General features: G+C 46.1%; 1 protein-coding gene across 1 annotated transcript in view; it reads right to left on the bottom strand.

The window, feature by feature from the left end:
- Positions 1-1,030: 1,030 nt before the first annotated feature.
- Positions 1,031-22,528, bottom strand: part of mfng (MFNG O-fucosylpeptide 3-beta-N-acetylglucosaminyltransferase) — a 29,487-nt gene continuing 7,989 nt past the window's right edge. The window contains exons 2-8 of the mRNA XM_036942342.2: positions 15,894-15,939; positions 15,604-15,706; positions 13,347-13,500; positions 9,158-9,243; positions 8,701-8,866; positions 8,410-8,495; positions 1,031-1,951 (exon numbers count right to left, since the gene is read on the bottom strand). Of these exons, the coding sequence (XP_036798237.2) occupies positions 1,900-1,951; positions 8,410-8,495; positions 8,701-8,866; positions 9,158-9,243; positions 13,347-13,500; positions 15,604-15,706; positions 15,894-15,939 (693 nt within the window). The 3' untranslated portion in view covers positions 1,031-1,899. The remainder of the gene's footprint in view (positions 1,952-8,409; positions 8,496-8,700; positions 8,867-9,157; positions 9,244-13,346; positions 13,501-15,603; positions 15,707-15,893; positions 15,940-22,528) is intronic.

Raw genomic sequence — 22,528 nt, forward strand, 5'->3', positions numbered from 1 at the left:
ACAAACACAACAGTGAGTGCTGCACTCCAACTATCACAGCCTGGGTCCATTTTATCCCTACAGTGGGCCAATCACTGCCTTTTATAGAGTACCAGTACACACTTTTTATAGTATCTCTGTGCATCACACACACACAAGCTTGGTTCAGTTCCTAACATTTCACACTGTGGTCATTTAGCAGACGCTCTCATCCAGAGTTGCAGTAGTGAGTGAATACATTTTCCTGCTGGTCCCCCGTGGGAATCAAACCCACAATCCTGGCGTTGCAAGCACCCTGCCCTACTAACTGAGCTACACGGGACAGTCATGACGTCACACCACCTCTGAGACCAGGGAGGATATGAGTCATACTGTGGAGAGTAAGTCCCTTCTCCTTGGTGAAACACACACACAGAAACAGAGAGATACACATATTAACACACACACACACACACACACACAGAGAAACAGAGAGATACACACACAGAGATACACACACACACACACAGAAACAGAGAAATACACACACAGAGATACATACACACAAACACACACAAACACACACACACACACACACACAAACAGAGTGTGTGGCCTTGAGGTGACGGTTGAGTACACCCCTCACTGTTTCTGTGTATACCTCTGGGAGAACATGGGGGAAGAGTGGTGTCCATGCACCACTGGGGATAGACACACAGAGAGTACACACACTGAGAACACACACAGACTGTCAATCACAATCCCCAATCTTATTTAACCCTTCACCGATTCCCTGTATCCCTCTCAGTCCTCTGAGAGTCCTGAACCGCTACGACCCAGCGAATCACGCCTGTCATCTGTAGCTCAGATCTACTCACTCTCCTTCATATGACACACACACACGCGCACACACACGCACACACACACACACACACACACACACACACACACACACACACACACACACACACACACACACACACACACACACACACACACACACACACACACACACACACACACACACACACACACGTATCTCCAGTACACACAAAGCAGCTTTACACACACCTCTCCTTCAAGGCTGTATAAACCATGTTGATTCTTTCAGGCTTTGCAGAAACCAGGAACTATGTACAGACAGCCCAGACTGGGACGTGAATACACTTTTAAAGTTAATAAACAAGGTGTTAAAATTAAATAAAACACGCCTTTCCAACAATTTCAAAACAGTTTTCATAACAGAACAGATTAAAAAAACGGCAGATATTTTACAGCAGTGAGTTTCACCAGAGGTCATCATAAGAAGTTTTACAAATCTATAAAATAAAGTATATTTATAATTATTTTGGTCTCTGTTCAACAAATATACACACCTGCAAATAAATGATGCAAGTTATGTCTTGGTAAGGGCTCTGGAGGGCTCCTAGTCTTGTTAAGGGCTCTGGAGGGCTCCTAGTCTTGTTAAGGGCTCTGGAGGGCTCCTAGTCTTGGTAAGGGCTCTGGAGGGCTCCTAGTCTTGTTAAGGGCTCTGGAGGGCTCCTAGTCTTGTTAAGGGCTCTGGAGGGCTCCTAGTCTTGGTAAGGGCTCTGGAGGGCTCCTAGAACTCCTAGAATAAGTCGATAGGCTACAGGAAGTGCAGGCTGCATTCTGCACCAGACTAGTGCTTGTCGTCCCTGTTATTTCCATGTAAAACCAGGGCTGTGTCCCAATTATCTCTCCTTGCTCCCAAAGTTTGTACACTGATTTCAAGGTTAATGACCGGGGTAAGACGCAAGGGTGAAACCCCCACTAGCCCATACCTCGACCAACCCATCACTTATAGATTTGTTGGAAGTAGTAAACGAGTGTACACTTCAGGAGAAAAGAGAGAATCCAGGAAGTGCTGACACCATTTGGGAAAGTCTCAGGAGGCACAGGTGCTGCTGGGAGTTGGAGTCTTCAAGGGCACCAGCTGGTCAGTGGATAGAGTAGACAGTGGACCGTCTTAAACCTGTAAAGAATGACAGAACATTCAATATGACGAAATATGTCATTATTAAACGTACAGAAATACAGTGAATGAACATTGAATCGACAAGTGAGATGATTGCTCTTTTTACAGCATCTGTAAAGGACACATGCATATACATGACAAGCCTTACCAGGACCCTGGACAGCGTCTACCCCCGAACCATGAGGCTGCTAAACCAGACTGGCTATCCGGACTACCTGCATTGACCCTTTTTTAAACTAACTGGCTCGCACGGACTCTACGCACACACACTCACACATACTTACACTGACACACCAACACACACATACTGTTACGGTGAGTGAATGAGGACCCAAAAGCGAATTAACTTAAACAGAGCTTCTTTAATTACCAAACATAGGTAGGCTCAGACGGACCGGCAGATTCCGACAGGACAAGACAAGGTTACAGCAAACATGACGACAGTCTGGTTCAGGCATGAAACACAACAAACAAGAATCCGACAAGGACAGGAACAAAAACAGAGAGAGATATAGGGACCTAATCAGAGGGAAAAAGGGAACAGGTGGGAAACGGGGTGACGAGGTGGTTAGGAGGACACAAGGCACAGCTGGGGGAAAGAGGGGGAGAAAAGGTAACCTAACAACGACCAGCAGAGGGAGACAGGGTGAAGGGAAAGGACAGAGACAAGACACAACATGACAGTACATGACAGTACCCCCCCACTCACCGAGCGCCTCCTGGCGCACTCGAGGAGGAAACCTGGCGGCAACGGAGGAAATCCTCGATCAGCGCACGGTCCAGCACGTCCCGAGAGGGAACCCAACTCCTCTCCTCAGGACCGTACCCCTCCCAATCTACGAGGTACTGGTGACCACGGCCCCGAGGACGCATGTCCAAAATTCTACGGACCCTGTAGATGGGTGCGCCCTCGACAAGGATGGGGGGGGGGGGGGAAGACGAGCGGGGGCGCGAAGGACGGGCTTGATGCAGGAGACATGGAAGACCGGGTGGACGCGACGAAGGTATCGCGGAAGAAGAAGTCGAACTGCGACAGGATTAATGACCCGAGAAATACGGAACGGACCAATGAACCGCGGGGTCAACTTGCGAGAAGCCGTCTTAAGGGGAAGGTTCTGAGTGGAGAGCCAAACTCTCTGACCGCGACAATATCTAGGACTCTTAGTTCTACGCTTATTAGCAGCCCTCACAGTCTGCGTCCTATAACGGCAAAGTGCAGACCTGACCCTCTTCCAGGTGCGCTCGCAACGTTGGACAAAAGCCTGAGCGGAGGGGACGCTGGACTCGGCGAACTGAGATGAGAACAGCGGAGGCTGGTACCCGAGGCTACTCTGAAAAGGAGATAGCCCGGTCGCAGACGAAGGAAGCGAGTTGTGGGCGTATTCTGCCCAGGGGAGCTGTTCTGACCAAGACGCAGGGTTGCGAAAAGAAAGACTGCGTAAGATGCGACCAATAGTCTGATTGGCCCGTTCTGCTTGACCGTTAGACTGGGGGTGAAAGCCGGAAGAGAGACTGACGGAAGCCCCAATCAAACGGCAAAACTCCCTCCAAAATTGAGACGTGAACTGCGGACCTCTGTCCGAAACGACGTCTGACGGAAGGCCATGAATTCTGAAAACATTCTCGATGATGATTTGTGCCGTCTCTTTAGCAGAAGGAAGCTTAGCAAGGGGAATGAAATGAGCCGCCTTAGAGAACCTATCGACAACCGTAAGAATAACAGTCTTCCCCGCTGACGAAGGCAGTCCGGTGACAAAATCTAAGGCGATGTGAGACCACGGTCGAGAGGGAATAGGAAGCGGCCTGAGACGGCCGGCAGGAGGAGAGTTACCGGACTTAGTCTGCGCGCAGACCGAACAAGCAGCCACGAAACGACGCGTGTCAAGCTCCCGGGTGGGCCACCAAAAACGCTGGCGAATGGAAGCAAGCGTACCCCGAACGCCAGGGTGGCCGGCTAACTTGGCAGAGTGAGCCCACTGAAGAACGGCCAGACGAGTAGGAACGGGAACGAAAAGAAGGTTCCTAGGACAAGCGCGCGGCGACGGAGTGTGAGTGAGCGCTTGTTTTACCTGCCTCTCAATTCCCCAGACAGTCAACCCGACAACACGCCCCTCAGGGAGAATCCCCTCGGGGTCAGTGGAGGCTACTGAAGAACTGAAGAGACGAGACAAAGCATCAGGCTTGGTGTTCTTAGAGCCCGGACGATAAGAAATCACGAACTCGAAACGAGCGAAAAACAGCGCCCAACGCGCCTGACGCGCATTAAGTCGTTTGGCAGAACGGATGTACTCAAGGTTCCTATGGTCAGTCCAAACGACAAAAGGAACGGTCGCCCCCTCCAACCACTGTCGCCATTCGCCTAGGGCTAACCGGATGGCGAGCAGTTCGCGGTTACCCACATCATAGTTACGTTCCGACGGCGACAGGCGATGAGAAAAATACGCGCATGGGTGGACCTTGTCGTCAGAGAGGGAGCGCTGAGAAAGAATGGCTCCCACGCCCACCTCTGACGCGTCAACCTCGACAACGAACTGTCTAGAGACGTCAGGTGTAACAAGGATAGGAGCGGATGTAAAACGATTCTTGAGGAGATCAAAAGCTCCCTGGGCGGAAACGGACCACTTAAAGCACGTCTTGACAGAAGTAAGGGCTGTGAGAGGAGCTGCCACCTGACCGAAATTACGGATGAAACGACGATAGAAGTTTGCGAAGCCGAGAAAGCGCTGCAGCTCGACGCGTGACTTAGGGACGGGCCAATCAATGACAGCTTGGACTTTAGCGGGATCCATCTTAATGCCTTCAGCGGAAATAACAGAACCGAGAAATGTGACGGAGGAGGCATGAAAAGTGCACTTCTCAGCCTTCACAAAAAGACAATTCTCTAAAAGGCGCTGGAGGACACGTCGAACGTGCTGAACATGAATCTGGAGTGACGGTGAAAAAATCAGGATATCGTCAAGGTAAACGAAAACAAAGATGTTCAGCATGTCTCTCAGGACATCATTGACTAATGCCTGAAAGACAGCTGGAGCGTTAGCGAGGCCGAAAGGAAGAACCCGGTATTCAAAGTGCCCTAACGGAGTGTTAAACGCCGTCTTCCACTCGTCCCCCTCCCTGATGCGCACGAGATGGTAAGCGTTACGAAGGTCCAACTTAGTGAAAAACCTGGCTCCCTGCAGGATCTCGAAGGCTGAAGACATAAGAGGAAGCGGATAACGATTCTTCACTGTTATGTCATTCAGCCCTCGATAATCTATGCAGGGACGCAGAGACCCGTCCTTCTTCTTGACAAAAAAAAACCCCGCTCCGGCGGGAGAGGAGGAGGGGACTATGGTACCGGCGTCAAGAGCTACAGACAAATAATCTTCGAGAGCCTTACGTTCGGGAGCCGACAGAGAGTATAGTCTACCCCGGGGGGGGGTGGTTCCCGGAAGGAGATCAATACTACAATCATACGACCGGTGTGGAGGAAGAGAGGTGGCCCTGGACCGACTGAACACCGTGCGCAGATCGTGATATTCCTCCGGCACCCCTGTCAAATCACCAGGCTCCTCCTGTGAAGAAGAGACAGAGGAAACAGGAGGGATAGCAGACATTAAACATTTCACATGACAAGAGACGTTCCAGGAGAGGATAGAATTACTAGACCAATTAATGGAAGGATTATGACAAACTAGCCAGGGATGGCCCAAAACAACAGGTGTAAAAGGTGAACGAAAAATTAAAAAAGAAATGGTTTCACTATGATTACCAGAAACAGTGAGGGTTAAAGGTAGCGTCTCACGCTGAATCCTGGGGAGAGGACTACCATCCAGGGCGAACAAGGCCGTGGGCTCCTTTAACTGTCTGAGAGGAATGTCATGTTCCCGAGCCCAGGTCTCGTCCATAAAACAGCCCTCCGCCCCAGAGTCTATTAAGGCACTGCAGGCAGCTGACGAACCGGTCCAGCGTAGATGGACCGACAAGGTAGTGCAGGATCTTGAAGGAGAGACAGGAGTAGTAGCGCTCACCAGTAGCCCTCCGCTTACTGACGAGCTCTGGCCTTTTACTGGACATGAAGTGACAAAATGACCAGCGGAACCGCAATAGAGACAGAGGCGGTTGGTGATTCTCCGTTCCCTCTCCTTAGTCGAGATGCGGATACCTCCCAGCTGCATGGGCTCAGCACCCGAGCCGGCAGAGGAAGATGGTAGTGATGCGGAGAGGGGGGCGACGGAGAGCGCGAGCTCCTTTCCACGAGCTCGGTGACGAAGATCAACCCGTCGCTCAATGCGAATAGCGAGTTCAATCAAGGAATCCACGCTGGAAGGAACCTCCCGGGAGAGAATCTCATCCTTTACCTCTGCGCGGAGACCCTCCAGAAGACGAGCGAGCAAGGCCGGCTCGTTCCAGCCACTGGAGACAGCAAGAGTGCGAAACTCAATAGAGTAGTCTGTTATGGATCGATTGCCTTGACATAGGGAAGACAGGGCCCTGGAAGCCTCCTCCCCAAAAACAGATCGATCAAAAACCCGTATCATCTCCTCCTTAAAGTCCTGATACTGGTTAGTACACTCAGCCCTTGCCTCCCAGATTGCCGTGCCCCACTCACGAGCCCGTCCAATAAGGAGAGATATGACGTAGGCGACACGAGCAGTGCTCCTGGAGTAAGTGTTGGGCTGGAGAGAAAACACAATATCACACTGGGTGAGGAACGAGCGGCATTCAGTGGGCTCCCCAGAGTAACACGGCGGGTTATTGATTCTGGGCTCCGGAGATTCGAAAGCCCTGGAAGTGGCCGGTGGATCGAGGCGGAGATGGTGAACCTGTTCTGTGAGGTTGGAGACTTGGGTGGCCAGGGTCTCAACGGCATGTCGAGCAGCAGACACTTCCTGCTCGTGTCTGCCTAGCATCGCTCCCTGGATCCCGACGGCTGAGTGGAGAGGATCCGAAGTCGCTGGGTCCATTCTTGGTCGGATTCTTCTGTTACGGTGAGTGAATGAGGACCCAAAAGCGAATTAACTTAAACAGAGCTTCTTTAATTACCAAACATAGGTAGGCTCAGACGGACCGGCAGATTCCGACAGGACAAGACAAGGTTACAGCAAACATGACGACAGTCTGGTTCAGGCATGAAACACAACAAACAAGAATCCGACAAGGACAGGAACAAAAACAGAGAGAGATATAGGGACCTAATCAGAGGGAAAAAGGGAACAGGTGGGAAACGGGGTGACGAGGTGGTTAGGAGGACACAAGGCACAGCTGGGGGAAAGAGGGGGAGAAAAGGTAACCTAACAACGACCAGCAGAGGGAGACAGGGTGAAGGGAAAGGACAGAGACAAGACACAACATGACAGTACATGACACATACCATATATACACACACACACACACACATACCGTATTTACACACACACTACATATGCCCACACACACATTACATGCGCACTGATGCCACACACACACACACACACACACATACACTCACACACACACTTTCACACTCACCACATGCGCTGCTGTCACTGCCTATTGTCTATCCTGTTGCCTAGTAACTTTACCCCTACCTATATGTACAGCACATAGCTACCACAACAATGTCTCTGTTCTATTATAAATGTTGGGACATGTTGAACCCCAGCAGGCAGAGAAGAAGGATCTCCCCCTCCAGAGTCTGGTGTCGTGTTGCAGGATACTGGTAACTTTACCCCTACCTATATGTACAGCACATAGCTACCACAACAATGTCTCTGTTCTATTATAAATGTTGGGACATGTTGAACCCCAGCAGGCAGAGAAGAAGGATCTCCCCCTCTAGAGACTGGTGTCGTGTTGCAGGATACTGGTAACTTTACCCCTACCTATATGTACAGCACATAGCTACCACAACAATGTCTCTGTTCTATTATAAATGTTGGGACATGTTGAACCCCAGCAGGCAGATAAGAAGGATCTCCCCCCTCTAGAGACTGGTGTCGTGTTGCAGGATACTGGTAACTTTACCCCTACCTATATGTACAGCACATAGCTACCACAACAATGTCTCTGTTCTATTATAAATGTTGGGACATGTTGAACCCCAGCAGGCAGAGAAGAAGGATCTCCCCCTCTAGAGACTGGTGTCGTGTTGCAGGATACTGGTAACTTTACCCCTACCTATATGTACAGCACATAGCTACCACAACAATGTCTCTGTTCTATTATAAATGTTGGGACATGTTGAACCCCAGCAGGCAGAGAAGAAGGATCTCCCCCTCTAGAGTCTGGTGTCGTGTTGCAGGATACCGGTAACTTTACCAAAAGTTTTCCAGGAATCCCGGTTGTAAAACGACAGGAATCAGGAGGGAATAAGCAAGGAATTCCGTAATCCACCAACCAGGATTTGTGGAAAGGGATTTCTGGGAACGTTACTGGCATATTGCAACCCTGGCTTCTGTCAAGGTTTCTTGGCCTGAGGACAGGTTGGTACTGACCTGGAGGGATCATCCTCCTTGGAGAAGAGTCTATTCAGCTCCACACTGTTCATCTTGTTCTCAAACAGCCCATAACTAAGAGTCACCTAGAGAGAACACACACCATACAACTTAGAGGAGAGAAAACACATTACATGAGGCAGAAATTATTTGTGTGTGTGTGTGTGTGTGTGTGTGTGTGTGTGTGTGTGTGTGTGTGTGTGTGTGTGTGTGTGTGTGTGTGTGTGTGTGTGTGTGTGTGTGTGTGTGTGTGTGTGTGTGTGTGTGTGTGTGTGTGTATGCGTGCCTGACCTGTAGAGGTATATTGCTGGGCGTCAGCAGTAGCAGGTTCTCCAGGTGAGAGTGGAACATTGAACTGTGGACCATGGATATCCCCAGTCTTCTCTCTACGATGAAGCCTACTGTACAGTCATCTGGCAGACGGATCACTGCTGACGTCTGCTCAAACCTGGGACCACTAGACACACAGGTAGACACACACACACAGAGTCAGATATAGATACACCCACAATGACTCAAATCCAGACCGGACTGTCACACATAGAGTCACATAAAGACAAGCATATAACACAGACTGTATGTCCAATGACCCAACACACACTGTCACATACATTCATATATATAATGTACACTCTCTGACTCTCCATCTTTCACACAGACAAACCCCTACACACACACACACACCTGTTCTCATGGACTAGAGTTCCCTCTTGACCCAAACACACAGACACACACACACACTCCTCACCTAGCCCATGGAGCCATCTTCTCAGCTAGTCTGCGACTCAGACAGAAGCCTGCTCCTCCCGTGGCAAACCAGAACTGCACTTCTTTCTAGAAAGAAAAACACACACAGTCAATCACCAAGCAGAACGGCACCTCTTTCTAGAAGAACACACAGTCAATCACCAAGCAGAACGGCACCTCTTTCTAGAAGAACACACAGTCAATCACCAAGCAGAACGGCACCTCTTTCTAGAAGAACACACAGTCAATCACCAAGCAGAACGGCACCTCTTTCTAGAAGAACACACACAGTCAATCACCAAGCAGAACGGCACCTCTTTCTAGAAACATACACAGTCAATCACCAAGCAGAACGGCACCTCTTTCTAGAAGAACACACACAGTCAATCACCAAGCAGAACGGCACCTCTTTCTAGAAACACACACAGTCAATCACCAAGCAGAACGGCACCTCTTTCTAGAAACACACACAGTTAATCACCAAGCAGAACGGCACCTCTTTCTAGAAACACACACAGTCAATCACCAAGCAGAACGGCACCTCTTTCTAGAAGAACACACAGTCAATCACCAAGCAGAACGGCACCTCTTTCTAGAAGAACACACAGTCAATCACCAAGCAGAACGGCACCTCTTTCTAGAAGAACACACAGTCAATCACCAAGCAGAACGGCACCTCTTTCTAGAAGAACACACACAGTCAATCACCAAGCAGAACGGCACCTCTTTCTAGAAACACACACAGTCAATCACCAAGCAGAACGGCACCTCTTTCTAGAAACACACACAGTCAATCACCAAGCAGAACGGCACCTCTTTCTAGAAACACACACAGTTAATCACCAAGCAGAACGGCACCTCTCTTTGGAACAGTTAGCTTCAACACAAGACATGAACAGAGCCCAGACTTCCACCTTCCAGACAGAATGAACCATGTAGAGGTTGATGTGCTAGAACAGGTAGAGGAAACTCCCTCCATCCACAACGATGATACAACTCTCTCTGTGTCCTCAGTTTCCCTCAAAACGATGATACAACTCTCTCTGTGTCCTCCGTTTCCCTCAAAACGATGATACAACTCTCTCTGTGTCCTCAGTTTCCCTCAAAACGATGATACAACTCTCTCTGTGTCCTCAGTTTCCCTCAAAACGATGATATAACTCTCTCTGTGTCCTCAGTTTCCCTCAAACTCAGCATATTCTGTGATGTACTTACAATGAGAGACGTTTTCAGTTCTCTCTGACTCACTTTGCTATGAGTCTGGCATATGCTACTTTTAAGCATTTATAAAAGTGACATACTGTATTTTGTATGCTATTTGTCTTGTAAGTGATTAGCAAGGAGATTGTGCATGTTTATATTTATATTTTCTTAAAACTGCATTGTTGGTTAAGGGCTTGTAAGTAAGAATTTCACTGAAAGGTCTACTACACCTGTTGTATTCAGCATTTCACTGAAAGGTCTACTACACCTGTTGTATTCAGCATTTCACTGAAAGGTCTACTACACCTGTTGTATTCAGCATTTCACTGAAAGGTCTACTACACCTGTTGTATTCAGCATTTCACAGTAAGGTCTACTACACCTGTTGTATTCAGCATTTCACAGTAAGGTCTACTACACCTGTTGTATTCAGCATTTCACAGTAAGGTCTACTACACCTGTTGTATTCAGCATTTCACTGAAAGGTCTACTACACCTGTTGTATTCAGCATTTCACTGAAAGGTCTACTACACCTGTTGTATTCAGCATTTCACTGAAAGGTCTACTACACCTGTTGTATTCAGCATTTCACTGAAAGGTCTACTACACCTGTTGTATTCAGCATTTCACAGTAAGGTCTACTACACCTGTTGTATTCAGCATTTCACAGTAAGGTCTACTACACCTGTTGTATTCAGCATTTCACTGTAAGGTCTACTACACCTGTTGTATTCAGCATTTCACTGTAAGGTCTACTACACCTGTTGTATTCAGCATTTCACAGTAAGGTCTACTACACCTGTTGTATTCAGCATTTCACAGTAAGGTCTACTATACCTGTTGTGTTCAGCATTTCACTGAAAGGTCTACTACACCTGTTGTATTCAGCATTTCACTGTAAGGTCTACTATACCTGTTGTATTCAGCATTTCACTGAAAGGTCTACTACACCTGTTGTATTCAGCATTTCACTGAAAGGTCTACTACACCTATTGTATTCAGCATTTCACAGTAAGGTCTACTACACCTGTTGTATTCAGCATTTCACTGAAAGGTCTACTACACCTGTTGTATTCAGCATTTCACTGAAAGGTCTACTACACCTGTTGTATTCAGCATTTCACTGAAAGGTCTACTACACCTGTTGTATTCAGCATTTCACTGAAAGGTCTACTACACCTATTGTATTCAGCATTTCACAGTAAGGTCTACTACACCTGTTGTATTCAGCATTTCACTGAAAGGTCTACTACACCTGTTGTATTCAGCATTTCACTGAAAGGTCTACTACACCTGTTGTATTCAGCATTTCACTGAAAGGTCTACTACACCTGTTGTATTCAGCATTTCACTGAAAGGTCTACTACACCTGTTGTATTCGGAGCATATGACAAATAACATTTGATTTGATTTGTATCGGTTGCCGTGACAGCAGTGTAAATCACAACAGGTATGTGTATCATCATTCTCCCAAGGTCCTCTCCTCCTCCCTCTCTGGAGTCCCCCTCTCCTCCCCTCCTCTCATCCTCATCTCCTCCGACCTTGTGTTCCCTTTCTCTAGGGAGTCTGAAGCCTGTCCTACTGTCAACGCTAAATCTACTCTCTAACCAGGGAGGAGGAGGAGGAGGAGGAGAGAGAGAGAGAGAGAGAGAGAGAGAGAGAGAGAGAGAGAGAGACTCTCAGGAACCAAGATACACTTGGGCTCAATACAGTCATTCATTCTACTGTAAATGAGACACACACTTACTCACACACACACATACAAGACACACGTGTATCTAGTGTAAGCATGTCTGTTTCTAAACCAATCGAATCGACCGATCCTGCTGGTTGACAGCCTATCCCCTGGGGTGTCTTTGACACGTCCACTTGATGACATGGTTCTTAGATCAATAACCAATAACATGCCAATCACCAATCAACCCTCTGGTTAGAAAAACACTCCACAGTGACTAAAACCCCATGAATGGATGGATCTACAATCATCCCTTCGTCCTTCCATCCCTCCGTTCCTGATGAGAAGTGAATTGAAAGAGGAGAGATGTGGTATGACTTGAATAATTTATAGTGCTTGGCCAACTCTGTTTGAGGTTGAGAATTCCCATGGCAACCATCTTGGCATCAAACTATCAAATATATCAGTGACCCCCTCAGGAAGGGAGACATAAAGACATATTCCAATGGCCACAGTAACATACTACTTAAAGAGATTCTCCGATACTTTTCAGCCAGTAGTTCTGAAAGTAGTGTCCATAAGCCAAAAGGGGTCCCCTGAAAATGTGTGAACTACGGCTCATATGTGCAGATATGGTCTCTCTCTCGCTCTGCTGGGTGTGCATCTTGCTAGCTGCCACTCAAATGGCGAGGGGCTGAAGCTCATTGGCTGGAACACGAAATACTAGAGGGCTGGCCCACGTGGGTTAGGGTTGTGTTTAGTGAAATGTTTAAAACTAGGGGATTTTGTGACTAATTGACGTAAGACAGTCATTTTGGTCATACATTGTGCATGTATGAACTACACATTGACACATCCAGCCCAAAGTGGGAGGTTTAGAGACTACTTAGTAGTGGGAGGTTTAGAGACTACTTAGTAGTGGGAGGTTTAGAGACTACTTAGTAGTGGGAGGTTTAGAGACTACTTAGTAGTGGGAGGTTTAGAGACTACTTAGTAGTGGGAGGTTTAGAGACTACTTAGTAGTGGGAGGTTTAGAGACTACTTAGTAGTGGGAGGTTTAGAGACTACTTAGTAGTGGGAGGTTTAGAGACTACTTAGTAGTGGGAGGTTTAGAGACTACTTAGTAGTGGGAGGTTTAGAGACTACTTAGTAGTGGGAGGTTTAGAGACTACTTAGTAGTGGGAGGTTTAGAGACAACGTAGTAGGCCCCAAAGTTCTCAAACGTATCTTTAACATACCACTAGAACAAAGCATTGTATTGGTCATTGGAATATAGCTTTCGGCTCTATGCAGTGCATGGTGGGAGCGTACTGTCTTGTTGCTCTCCAGTAGTTCATGGGCCTTGATGGGGTGGTCGAGGCTGGGCTTGCCCACGTAGACATCACCGTCTTGGGGGAAGGCTGAGAGCAGGGAGAGAAGAGCTCCAGGATTCACGTAGTTATCATCGTCAACATGACACAGCCACCTGGAAGGAGAGGGGACAACACAGGAATCGGTTCCAAACTGAAGTGAACGGTTGATCCCTTTCCTCTGTTCTAATTACAACCAAGGCTTGATTCCAAACTAAACACTGGGACCTTGTCTCTGCCCTTTCTTCTATCAGGCTTGAAGCCAAACCCTACAGTTTCGTACAAAATGTTCATAAAAATGTCTGGAACTTTACAACTTCTACTTTTTAACGCGATCTCTATGTCCTGTAAAGTGATAGTCTCTCTATGTCCTGTAAAGTGATTGTCTCTCTATGTCCTGTAAGGTGATAGTCTCTCTGTGTTCTGTAAGGTGATAGTCTCTCTTTGTCCTGTAAAGTGATAGTCTCTCTTTGTCCTGTAAAGTGATAGTCTCTCTGTGTCCTGTAAAGTGATAGTCTCTCTATGTCCTGTAAAGTGATAGTCTCTCTATGTCCTGTAAAGTGATCGTCTCTCTATGTCCTGTAAGGTGATAGTCTCTCTATGTCCTGTAAAGTGATAGTCTCTCTGTGTCCTGTAAGGTGATAGTCTCTCTTTGTCCTGTAAAGTGATAGTCTCTCTTTGTCCTGTAAAGTGATAGTCTCTCTGTGTCCTGTAAAGTGATAGTCTCTCTATGTCCTGTAAAGTGATAGTCTCTCTATGTCCTGTCAAGTGATAGTCTCTCTGTGTCCTGTAAAGTGATAGTCTCTCTATGTCCTGTCAAGTGATAGTCTCTCTGTGTCCTGTAAAGTGATAGTCTCTCTATGTCCTGTAAAGTGATAGACTCTCTGTGTCCTATAAAGTGATAGTCTCTCTGTGTCCTGTAAAGTGATAGTCTCTCTATGTCCTGTAAAGTGATAGTCTCTCTATGTCCTGTAAAGTGATAGTCTTTCTATGTCCTGTAAAGTGATAGTCTCTCTATGTCCTGTAAAGTGATAGTCTCTCTATGTTCTGTAAAGTGATAGACTATCTATGTCCTGTAAAGGGATAGTCTCTCTATGTCCTGTAAAGTGATAGTATCTCTATGTCCTGTAAAGTGATAGTCTCTCTGTGTCCTGTAAAGTGATAGACTATCTATGTCCTGTAAAGTGATAGTCTCTCTATGTCCTGTAAAGTGATAGTCTCGCTATGTCCTGTAAAGTGATAGACTATCTATGTCCTATAAAGGGATAGTCTCTCTATGTCCTGTAAAGTGATAGTATCTCTATGTCCTGTAAAGTGATAGTCTCTCTGTGTCCTGTAAAGTGATAGACTATCTATGTCCTGTAAAGTGATAGTCTCTCTATGTCCTGTAAAGTGATAGTCTCGCTATGTCCTGTAAAGTGATAGTCTCTCTATGTCCTGTAAAGTGATAGTCTCTCTATGTCCTGTAAAGTGATAGTATCGCTATGTCCTGTAAAGTGATAGTCTCTCTATGTCCTGTAAAGTGATAGTCTCCCTATGCCCTGTAAAGTGATGGTCTATCACTTTACAGGACATAGATAGACTATCGATGTCCTGTAAAGTGATAGTCTCTCTATGCCCTGTAAAGTGATGGTCTATCACTTTACAGGACATAGATAGACTATCAATGTCCTGTAAAGTGATAGTATATCTATGTCCTGTAAAGTGATAGTCTATCTATGCCCTGTAAAGTGATAGTCTATCTATGTCCTGTAAAGTGATAGTCTCGCTATGTCCTGTAAAGTGATAGTCTCTCTATGTCCTGTAAAGTGATAGTCTCTCTATGTCCTGTAAAGTGATAGTCTATCTACGTCCGGTAAAGTGATAGTCTATCTATGCCCTGTAAAGTGATAGTCTATCTACGTCCTGTAAAGTGATAGTCGATCTATGTCCTGTAAAGTGATAGACTATCTATGTCCTGTAAAGTGATAGTATATCTATGTCCTGTAAAGTGATAGTCTATCACTTTACAGGACATAGATAGTCTATCACTTTGCAGGACATAGATATACTTCTATGTCCTGTGAAGTGATAGACTATCTATGTCCTGTAAAGTGATAGTCTCTCTATACCCTGTAAAGTGATAGACTATCTATGTCCTGTAAAGTGATAGACTATCTGTGCCCTGTAAAGTGATAGTCTATGTGTTTCTCTCTGTCTAGGTTGGGCTGGTCACTCACTTCTTATCGGAGGCCATGAAGTGGTCATATTCAGCAGACATCTTACAGGACAGAGCCTGGTGACTGTGGTCCGACGGACAATCTGTCACAATCACATTGTAACCTGTATGTAAAAAAGAATTTCAGTCAGAGCACCTATCAATGTGTTCATTTTACAACATTCTGACATGAGACTTAAATGAGATTAAAACTGGAACTGTTGTCTAATAAACAACTATCGCTATTAATAATTACAACTGTTAATACAACAAGTCTCTCCTTGCTTGTGATTGGTGGAGCTGAAGACCTACCTCTGGAGGTGACGTCTTCATCCTCCGTGTCTGTAAAGATGAAAGTCTAGAGAAGGAGGAGAGAGAGAGAGATATAACACACACACCCACACACAACCCACACACACACATACACACACAGACACCCCTTCACACAGACAGACCCCCCACACGGACACACACACGTAGCGAAATAATGGAGGACAGATTACTACTGACAGAAACAGGCTGCACCATTAGCTAGAGGGAAGACATGCACACACACACAGTCACAGACCCACTTGAACCTTTGACCCTCGCTGCCATTACATTGAAGACAGTGTGACACAGCAACACTACCCTCCCATTGGGAGATGACAAAGCCTTGACTTCTGCTCCCAACACTTCCTCTGTAGATTCAGAAAGCTAGTTCTCTCTCTCTCTCTCTCTCTCACTCTCTCTCTCTCTCTCTCTCTCTCTCTCTCTCTCTCTCTCTCTCTCTCTCACCAACAGACTCAGTGATCTAAACGGCATGCTATCTATTTCTATTTCCCTACAGTAGTACAGCACTGTGTAGCTGGTCCACCACTGACCTCTGTTGGTCACAACTAGCAACAACAGCAACCACTGAAACTACAGATACGCTATATATAGAAAAGTATGTGGACACCCCTTCAAATTTGTGGATTCGGCTATTTCAGTCTGACAGTCCGACGAAATAATCTGTGTTTGGGGGATTCCAGAAGAACGCTACCTGCCCCAATAGTGCCAACTGTAAAGTTTGTTGGAGGAGGAATAATGGTCTGGGGCTGTTTTTCATGGTTCGGGCTAGGACCCATAGTTCCAGTGAAGGGAAATCTTAACACTACAGCATACAATGACATTCTAGACAATTCTATGCTTCCAACATTGTGGCAACAGTTTGGGGAAGGCCCTTTCCTGTTTCAGCATGACAATGTCCCCGTGCACAAAATGAGGTAATTACAGAAATGGTTTGTTGAGATCGGTGTGGAAGAACTTGACTGGCCTGCACAGATCCCTGACCTCAACCCTATCGAACACCTTTGAAATGAATTGGAACGCCGACTGGGAGCCAGGCCTAATCGTTCAACATCAGTGCCCAACCTCACTAAAGTTCTTGTGGCTGAAAGCCTTCCCAGAAGAGTGGAGGCTGTTATAGCAGCAAAGAGGAGACTAACTCCATATTAATGCCCATGATTTTGTAATAAGTTGTTCAATGAGCAGGTGTCCACATACTTTTGGTCATGTAGTGTAGAAGAGCCCTATCAGTGGGCTCCCACTCTAATATCATCCACAGTGTATGACTGCCAATGGAAGCACACACACACACACAGTCTCTCTCACACACACACACACACACACACATGCACACTGATATGGACAGTGACTGACTGCTGATCCAATCTTCCATAGGAAGTGATGGGGGTGGAGTACAGGGAGTGAAAGGGGGACCGAGGGAAGATAGGAGAGGGAGAGGGTGGAGAAGGGTGAGAGGGAAAAAATGTTGTTCCCTCAGTGTCTGGTATTCTTTCATCTGAGAGAGAAGAGATAGCAAGACGAGGATGTGTGTCTGTTTCAACTCTCTCCTAAGCATTATCAAACCATTACAGTAAAGCTATAAAACTCCTCCTGAGGTGACAGGACCGTCCCAAATGGCACGCTATTCTGAATATAGTGCACTATCTAGGGAATAGGATGGCATTTGGGGCGTAGCCTAGAGCAGCCTCTGGGGGGATAAAACAGTGTTTTACAGGGTGTAATTCACCACGGTGTGTAATATAATAGAGCAGCCTCTGGGGGGATAAAACAGTGTTTTACAGGGTGTAATATAATAGAGCAGCCTCTGGGGGGATAAAACAGTGTTTTACAGGGTGTAATTCACCACGGTGTGTAATATAATAGAGCAGCCTCTGGGGGGATAAAACAGTGTTTTACGGGGTGTAATATAATAGAGCAGCCTCTGGGGGGATAAAACAGTGTTTTACGGGGTGTAATATAATAGAGCAGCCTCTGGGGGGATAAAACAGTGTTTTACAGGGTGTAATATAATAGAGCAGCCTCTGGGGGGATAAAACAGTGTTTTACAGGGTGTAATTCACCACGGTGTGTAATATAATAGAGCAGCCTCTGGGGGGATAAAACAGTGTTTTACGGGGTGTAATATAATAGAGCAGCCTCTGGGGGGATAAAACAGTGTTTTACAGGGTGTAATATAATAGAGCAGCCTCTGGGGGGATAAAACAGTGTTTTACATTGTGTAATTCACCACGGTGTGTAATATAATAGAGCAGCCTCTGGGGGGATAAAACAGTGTTTTACGGGGTGTAATATAATAGAGCAGCCTCTGGGGGGATAAAACAGTGTTTTACGGGGTGTAATATAATAGAGCAGCCTCTGGGGGGATAAAACAGTGTTTTACGGGGTGTAATATAATAGAGCAGCCTCTGGGGGGATAAAACAGTGTTTTACGGGGTGTAATATAATAGAGCAGCCTCTGGGGGGATAAAACAGTGTTTTACGGGGTGTAATATAATAGAGCAGCCTCTGGGGGGATAAAACAGTGTTTTACGGGGTGTAATTCACCACGGTGTGTAATATAATAGAGCAGCCTCTGGGGGGATAAAACAGTGTTTTACGGGGTGTAATTCACCACGGTGTGTAATATAATAGAGCAGCCTCTGGGGGGATAAAACAGTGTTTTACGGGGTGTAATTCACCACGGTGTGTAATATAATAGAGCAGCCTCTGGGGGGATAAAACAGTGTTTTACGGGGTGTAATTCACCACGGTGTGTAATTTAATAGAGCAGCCTCTGGGGGGATACAACAGTGTTTTACAGGGTGTAATTCACCACGGTGTGTAATATAATAGAGCAGCCTCTGGGGGGATAAAACAGTGTTTTACGGGGTGTAATTCACCACGGTGTGTAATATAATAGAGAAGCCTCTGGGGGGATAAAACAGTTTTTTACGGGGTGTAATTCACCACGGTGTGTAATATAATAGAGCAGCCTCTGGGGGGAAAAAACAGTGTTTTACAGGGTGTAATTCACCACGGTGTGTAATTTAATAGAGCAGCCTCTGGGGGGATAAAACAGTGTTTTACAGGGTGTAATTCACCACGGTGTGTAATATAATAGAGCAGCCTCTGGGGGGATAAAACAGTGTTTTACGGGTGTAATTCACCACGGTGTGTAATTTAATAGAGCAGCCTCTGGGGGGATAAAACAGTGTTTTACGTGGTGTAATTCACCACGGTGTGTAATATAATAGAGCAGCCTCTGGGGGGATAAAACAGTGTTTTATGGGGTGTAATATAATAGAGCAGCCTCTGGGGGGATAAAACAGTGTTTTACGGGGTGTAATTCACCACGGTGTGTAATATAATAGAGCAGCCTCTGGGGGGATAAAACAGTGTTTTACGGGGTGTAATTCACCACGGTGTGTAATATAATAGAGCAGCCTCTGGGGGGATAAAACAGTGTTTTACGGGGTGTAATTCACCACGGTGTGTAATATAATAGAGCAGCCTCTGGGGGGATAAAACAGTGTTTTACGGGGTGTAATTCACCACGGTGTGTAATATAATAGAGCAGCCTCTGGGGGGATAAAACTGTGTTTTACGGGGTGTAATTCACCAAGGTGTGTAATATAATAGAGCAGCCTCTGGGGGGATAAAACAGTGTTTTACGGGGTGTAATTCACCACGGTGTGTAATATAATAGAGCAGCCTCTGGGGGGATAAAACAGTGTTTTACGGGGTGTAATTCACCACGGTGTGTAATATAATAGAGCAGCCTCTGGGGGGATAAAACAGTGTTTTACGGGGTGTAATATAATAGAGCAGCCTCTGGGGGGATAAAACAGTGTTTTACGTGGTGTAATTCACCACGGTGTGTAATATAATAGAGCAGCCTCTGGGGGGATAAAACAGTGTTTTACGGGGTGTAATTCACCACGGTGTGTAATATAATAGAGCAGCCTCTGGGGGGATAAAACAGTGTTTTACGGGGTGTAATTCACCACGGTGTGTAATATAATAGAGCAGCCTCTGGGGGGATAAAACAGTGTTTTACGGGATGTAATATAATAGAGCAGCCTCTGGGGGGATAAAACAGTGTTTTACGGGGTGTAATTCACCACGGTGTGTAATTTAATAGAGCAGCCTCTGGGGGGATACAACAGTGTTTTACAGGGTGTAATTCACCACGGTGTGTAATATAATAGAGCAGCCTCTGGGGGGATAAAACAGTGTTTTACGGGGTGTAATTCACCACGGTGTGTAATATAATAGAGAAGCCTCTGGGGGGATAAAACAGTTTTTTACGGGGTGTAATTCACCACGGTGTGTAATATAATAGAGCAGCCTCTGGGGGGAAAAAACAGTGTTTTACAGGGTGTAATTCACCACGGTGTGTAATTTAATAGAGCAGCCTCTGGGGGGATAAAACAGTGTTTTACAGGGTGTAATTCACCACGGTGTGTAATATAATAGAGCAGCCTCTGGGGGGATAAAACAGTGTTTTACGGGTGTAATTCACCACGGTGTGTAATTTAATAGAGCAGCCTCTGGGGGGATAAAACAGTGTTTTACGTGGTGTAATTCACCACGGTGTGTAATATAATAGAGCAGCCTCTGGGGGGATAAAACAGTGTTTTATGGGGTGTAATATAATAGAGCAGCCTCTGGGGGGATAAAACAGTGTTTTACGGGGTGTAATTCACCACGGTGTGTAATATAATAGAGCAGCCTCTGGGGGGATAAAACAGTGTTTTACGGGGTGTAATTCACCACGGTGTGTAATATAATAGAGCAGCCTCTGGGGGGATAAAACAGTGTTTTACGGGGTGTAATTCACCACGGTGTGTAATATAATAGAGCAGCCTCTGGGGGGATAAAACAGTGTTTTACGGGGTGTAATTCACCACGGTGTGTAATATAATAGAGCAGCCTCTGGGGGGATAAAACTGTGTTTTACGGGGTGTAATTCACCAAGGTGTGTAATATAATAGAGCAGCCTCTGGGGGGATAAAACAGTGTTTTACGGGGTGTAATTCACCACGGTGTGTAATATAATAGAGCAGCCTCTGGGGGGATAAAACAGTGTTTTACGGGGTGTAATTCACCACGGTGTGTAATATAATAGAGCAGCCTCTGGGGGGATAAAACAGTGTTTTACGGGGTGTAATATAATAGAGCAGCCTCTGGGGGGATAAAACAGTGTTTTACGTGGTGTAATTCACCACGGTGTGTAATATAATAGAGCAGCCTCTGGGGGGATAAAACAGTGTTTTACGGGGTGTAATTCACCACGGTGTGTAATATAATAGAGCAGCCTCTGGGGGGATAAAACAGTGTTTTACGGGGTGTAATTCACCACGGTGTGTAATATAATAGAGCAGCCTCTGGGGGGATAAAACAGTGTTTTACGGGATGTAATATAATAGAGCAGCCTCTGGGGGGATAAAACAGTGTTTTACGGGGTGTAATTCACCACGGTGTGTAATTTAATAGAGCAGCCTCTGGGGGGATACAACAGTGTTTTACAGGGTGTAATTCACCACGGTGTGTAATATAATAGAGCAGCCTCTGGGGGGATAAAACAGTGTTTTACGGGGTGTAATTCACCACGGTGTGTAATATAATAGAGAAGCCTCTGGGGGGATAAAACAGTTTTTTACGGGGTGTAATTCACCACGGTGTGTAATATAATAGAGCAGCCTCTGGGGGGAAAAAACAGTGTTTTACAGGGTGTAATTCACCACGGTGTGTAATTTAATAGAGCAGCCTCTGGGGGGATAAAACAGTGTTTTACAGGGTGTAATTCACCACGGTGTGTAATATAATAGAGCAGCCTCTGGGGGGATAAAACAGTGTTTTACGGGTGTAATTCACCACGGTGTGTAATTTAATAGAGCAGCCTCTGGGGGGATAAAACAGTGTTTTACGTGGTGTAATTCACCACGGTGTGTAATATAATAGAGCAGCCTCTGGGGGGATAAAACAGTGTTTTATGGGGTGTAATATAATAGAGCAGCCTCTGGGGGGATAAAACAGTGTTTTACGGGGTGTAATTCACCACGGTGTGTAATATAATAGAGCAGCCTCTGGGGGGATAAAACAGTGTTTTACGGGGTGTAATTCACCACGGTGTGTAATATAATAGAGCAGCCTCTGGGGGGATAAAACAGTGTTTTACGGGGTGTAATTCACCACGGTGTGTAATATAATAGAGCAGCCTCTGGGGGGATAAAACAGTGTTTTACGGGGTGTAATTCACCACGGTGTGTAATATAATAGAGCAGCCTCTGGGGGGATAAAACTGTGTTTTACGGGGTGTAATTCACCAAGGTGTGTAATATAATAGAGCAGCCTCTGGGGGGATAAAACAGTGTTTTACGGGGTGTAATTCACCACGGTGTGTAATATAATAGAGCAGCCTCTGGGGGGATAAAACAGTGTTTTACGGGGTGTAATTCACCACGGTGTGTAATATAATAGAGCAGCCTCTGGGGGGATAAAACAGTGTTTTACGGGGTGTAATATAATAGAGCAGCCTCTGGGGGGATAAAACAGTGTTTTACGTGGTGTAATTCACCACGGTGTGTAATATAATAGAGCAGCCTCTGGGGGGATAAAACAGTGTTTTACGGGGT

This window comes from Oncorhynchus mykiss, chromosome 13 (genome assembly GCF_057628025.1).
Source record: "Oncorhynchus mykiss isolate SJ-2025 chromosome 13, ASM5762802v1, whole genome shotgun sequence".
NCBI classification, from domain to species: domain Eukaryota; kingdom Metazoa; phylum Chordata; class Actinopteri; order Salmoniformes; family Salmonidae; genus Oncorhynchus; species Oncorhynchus mykiss.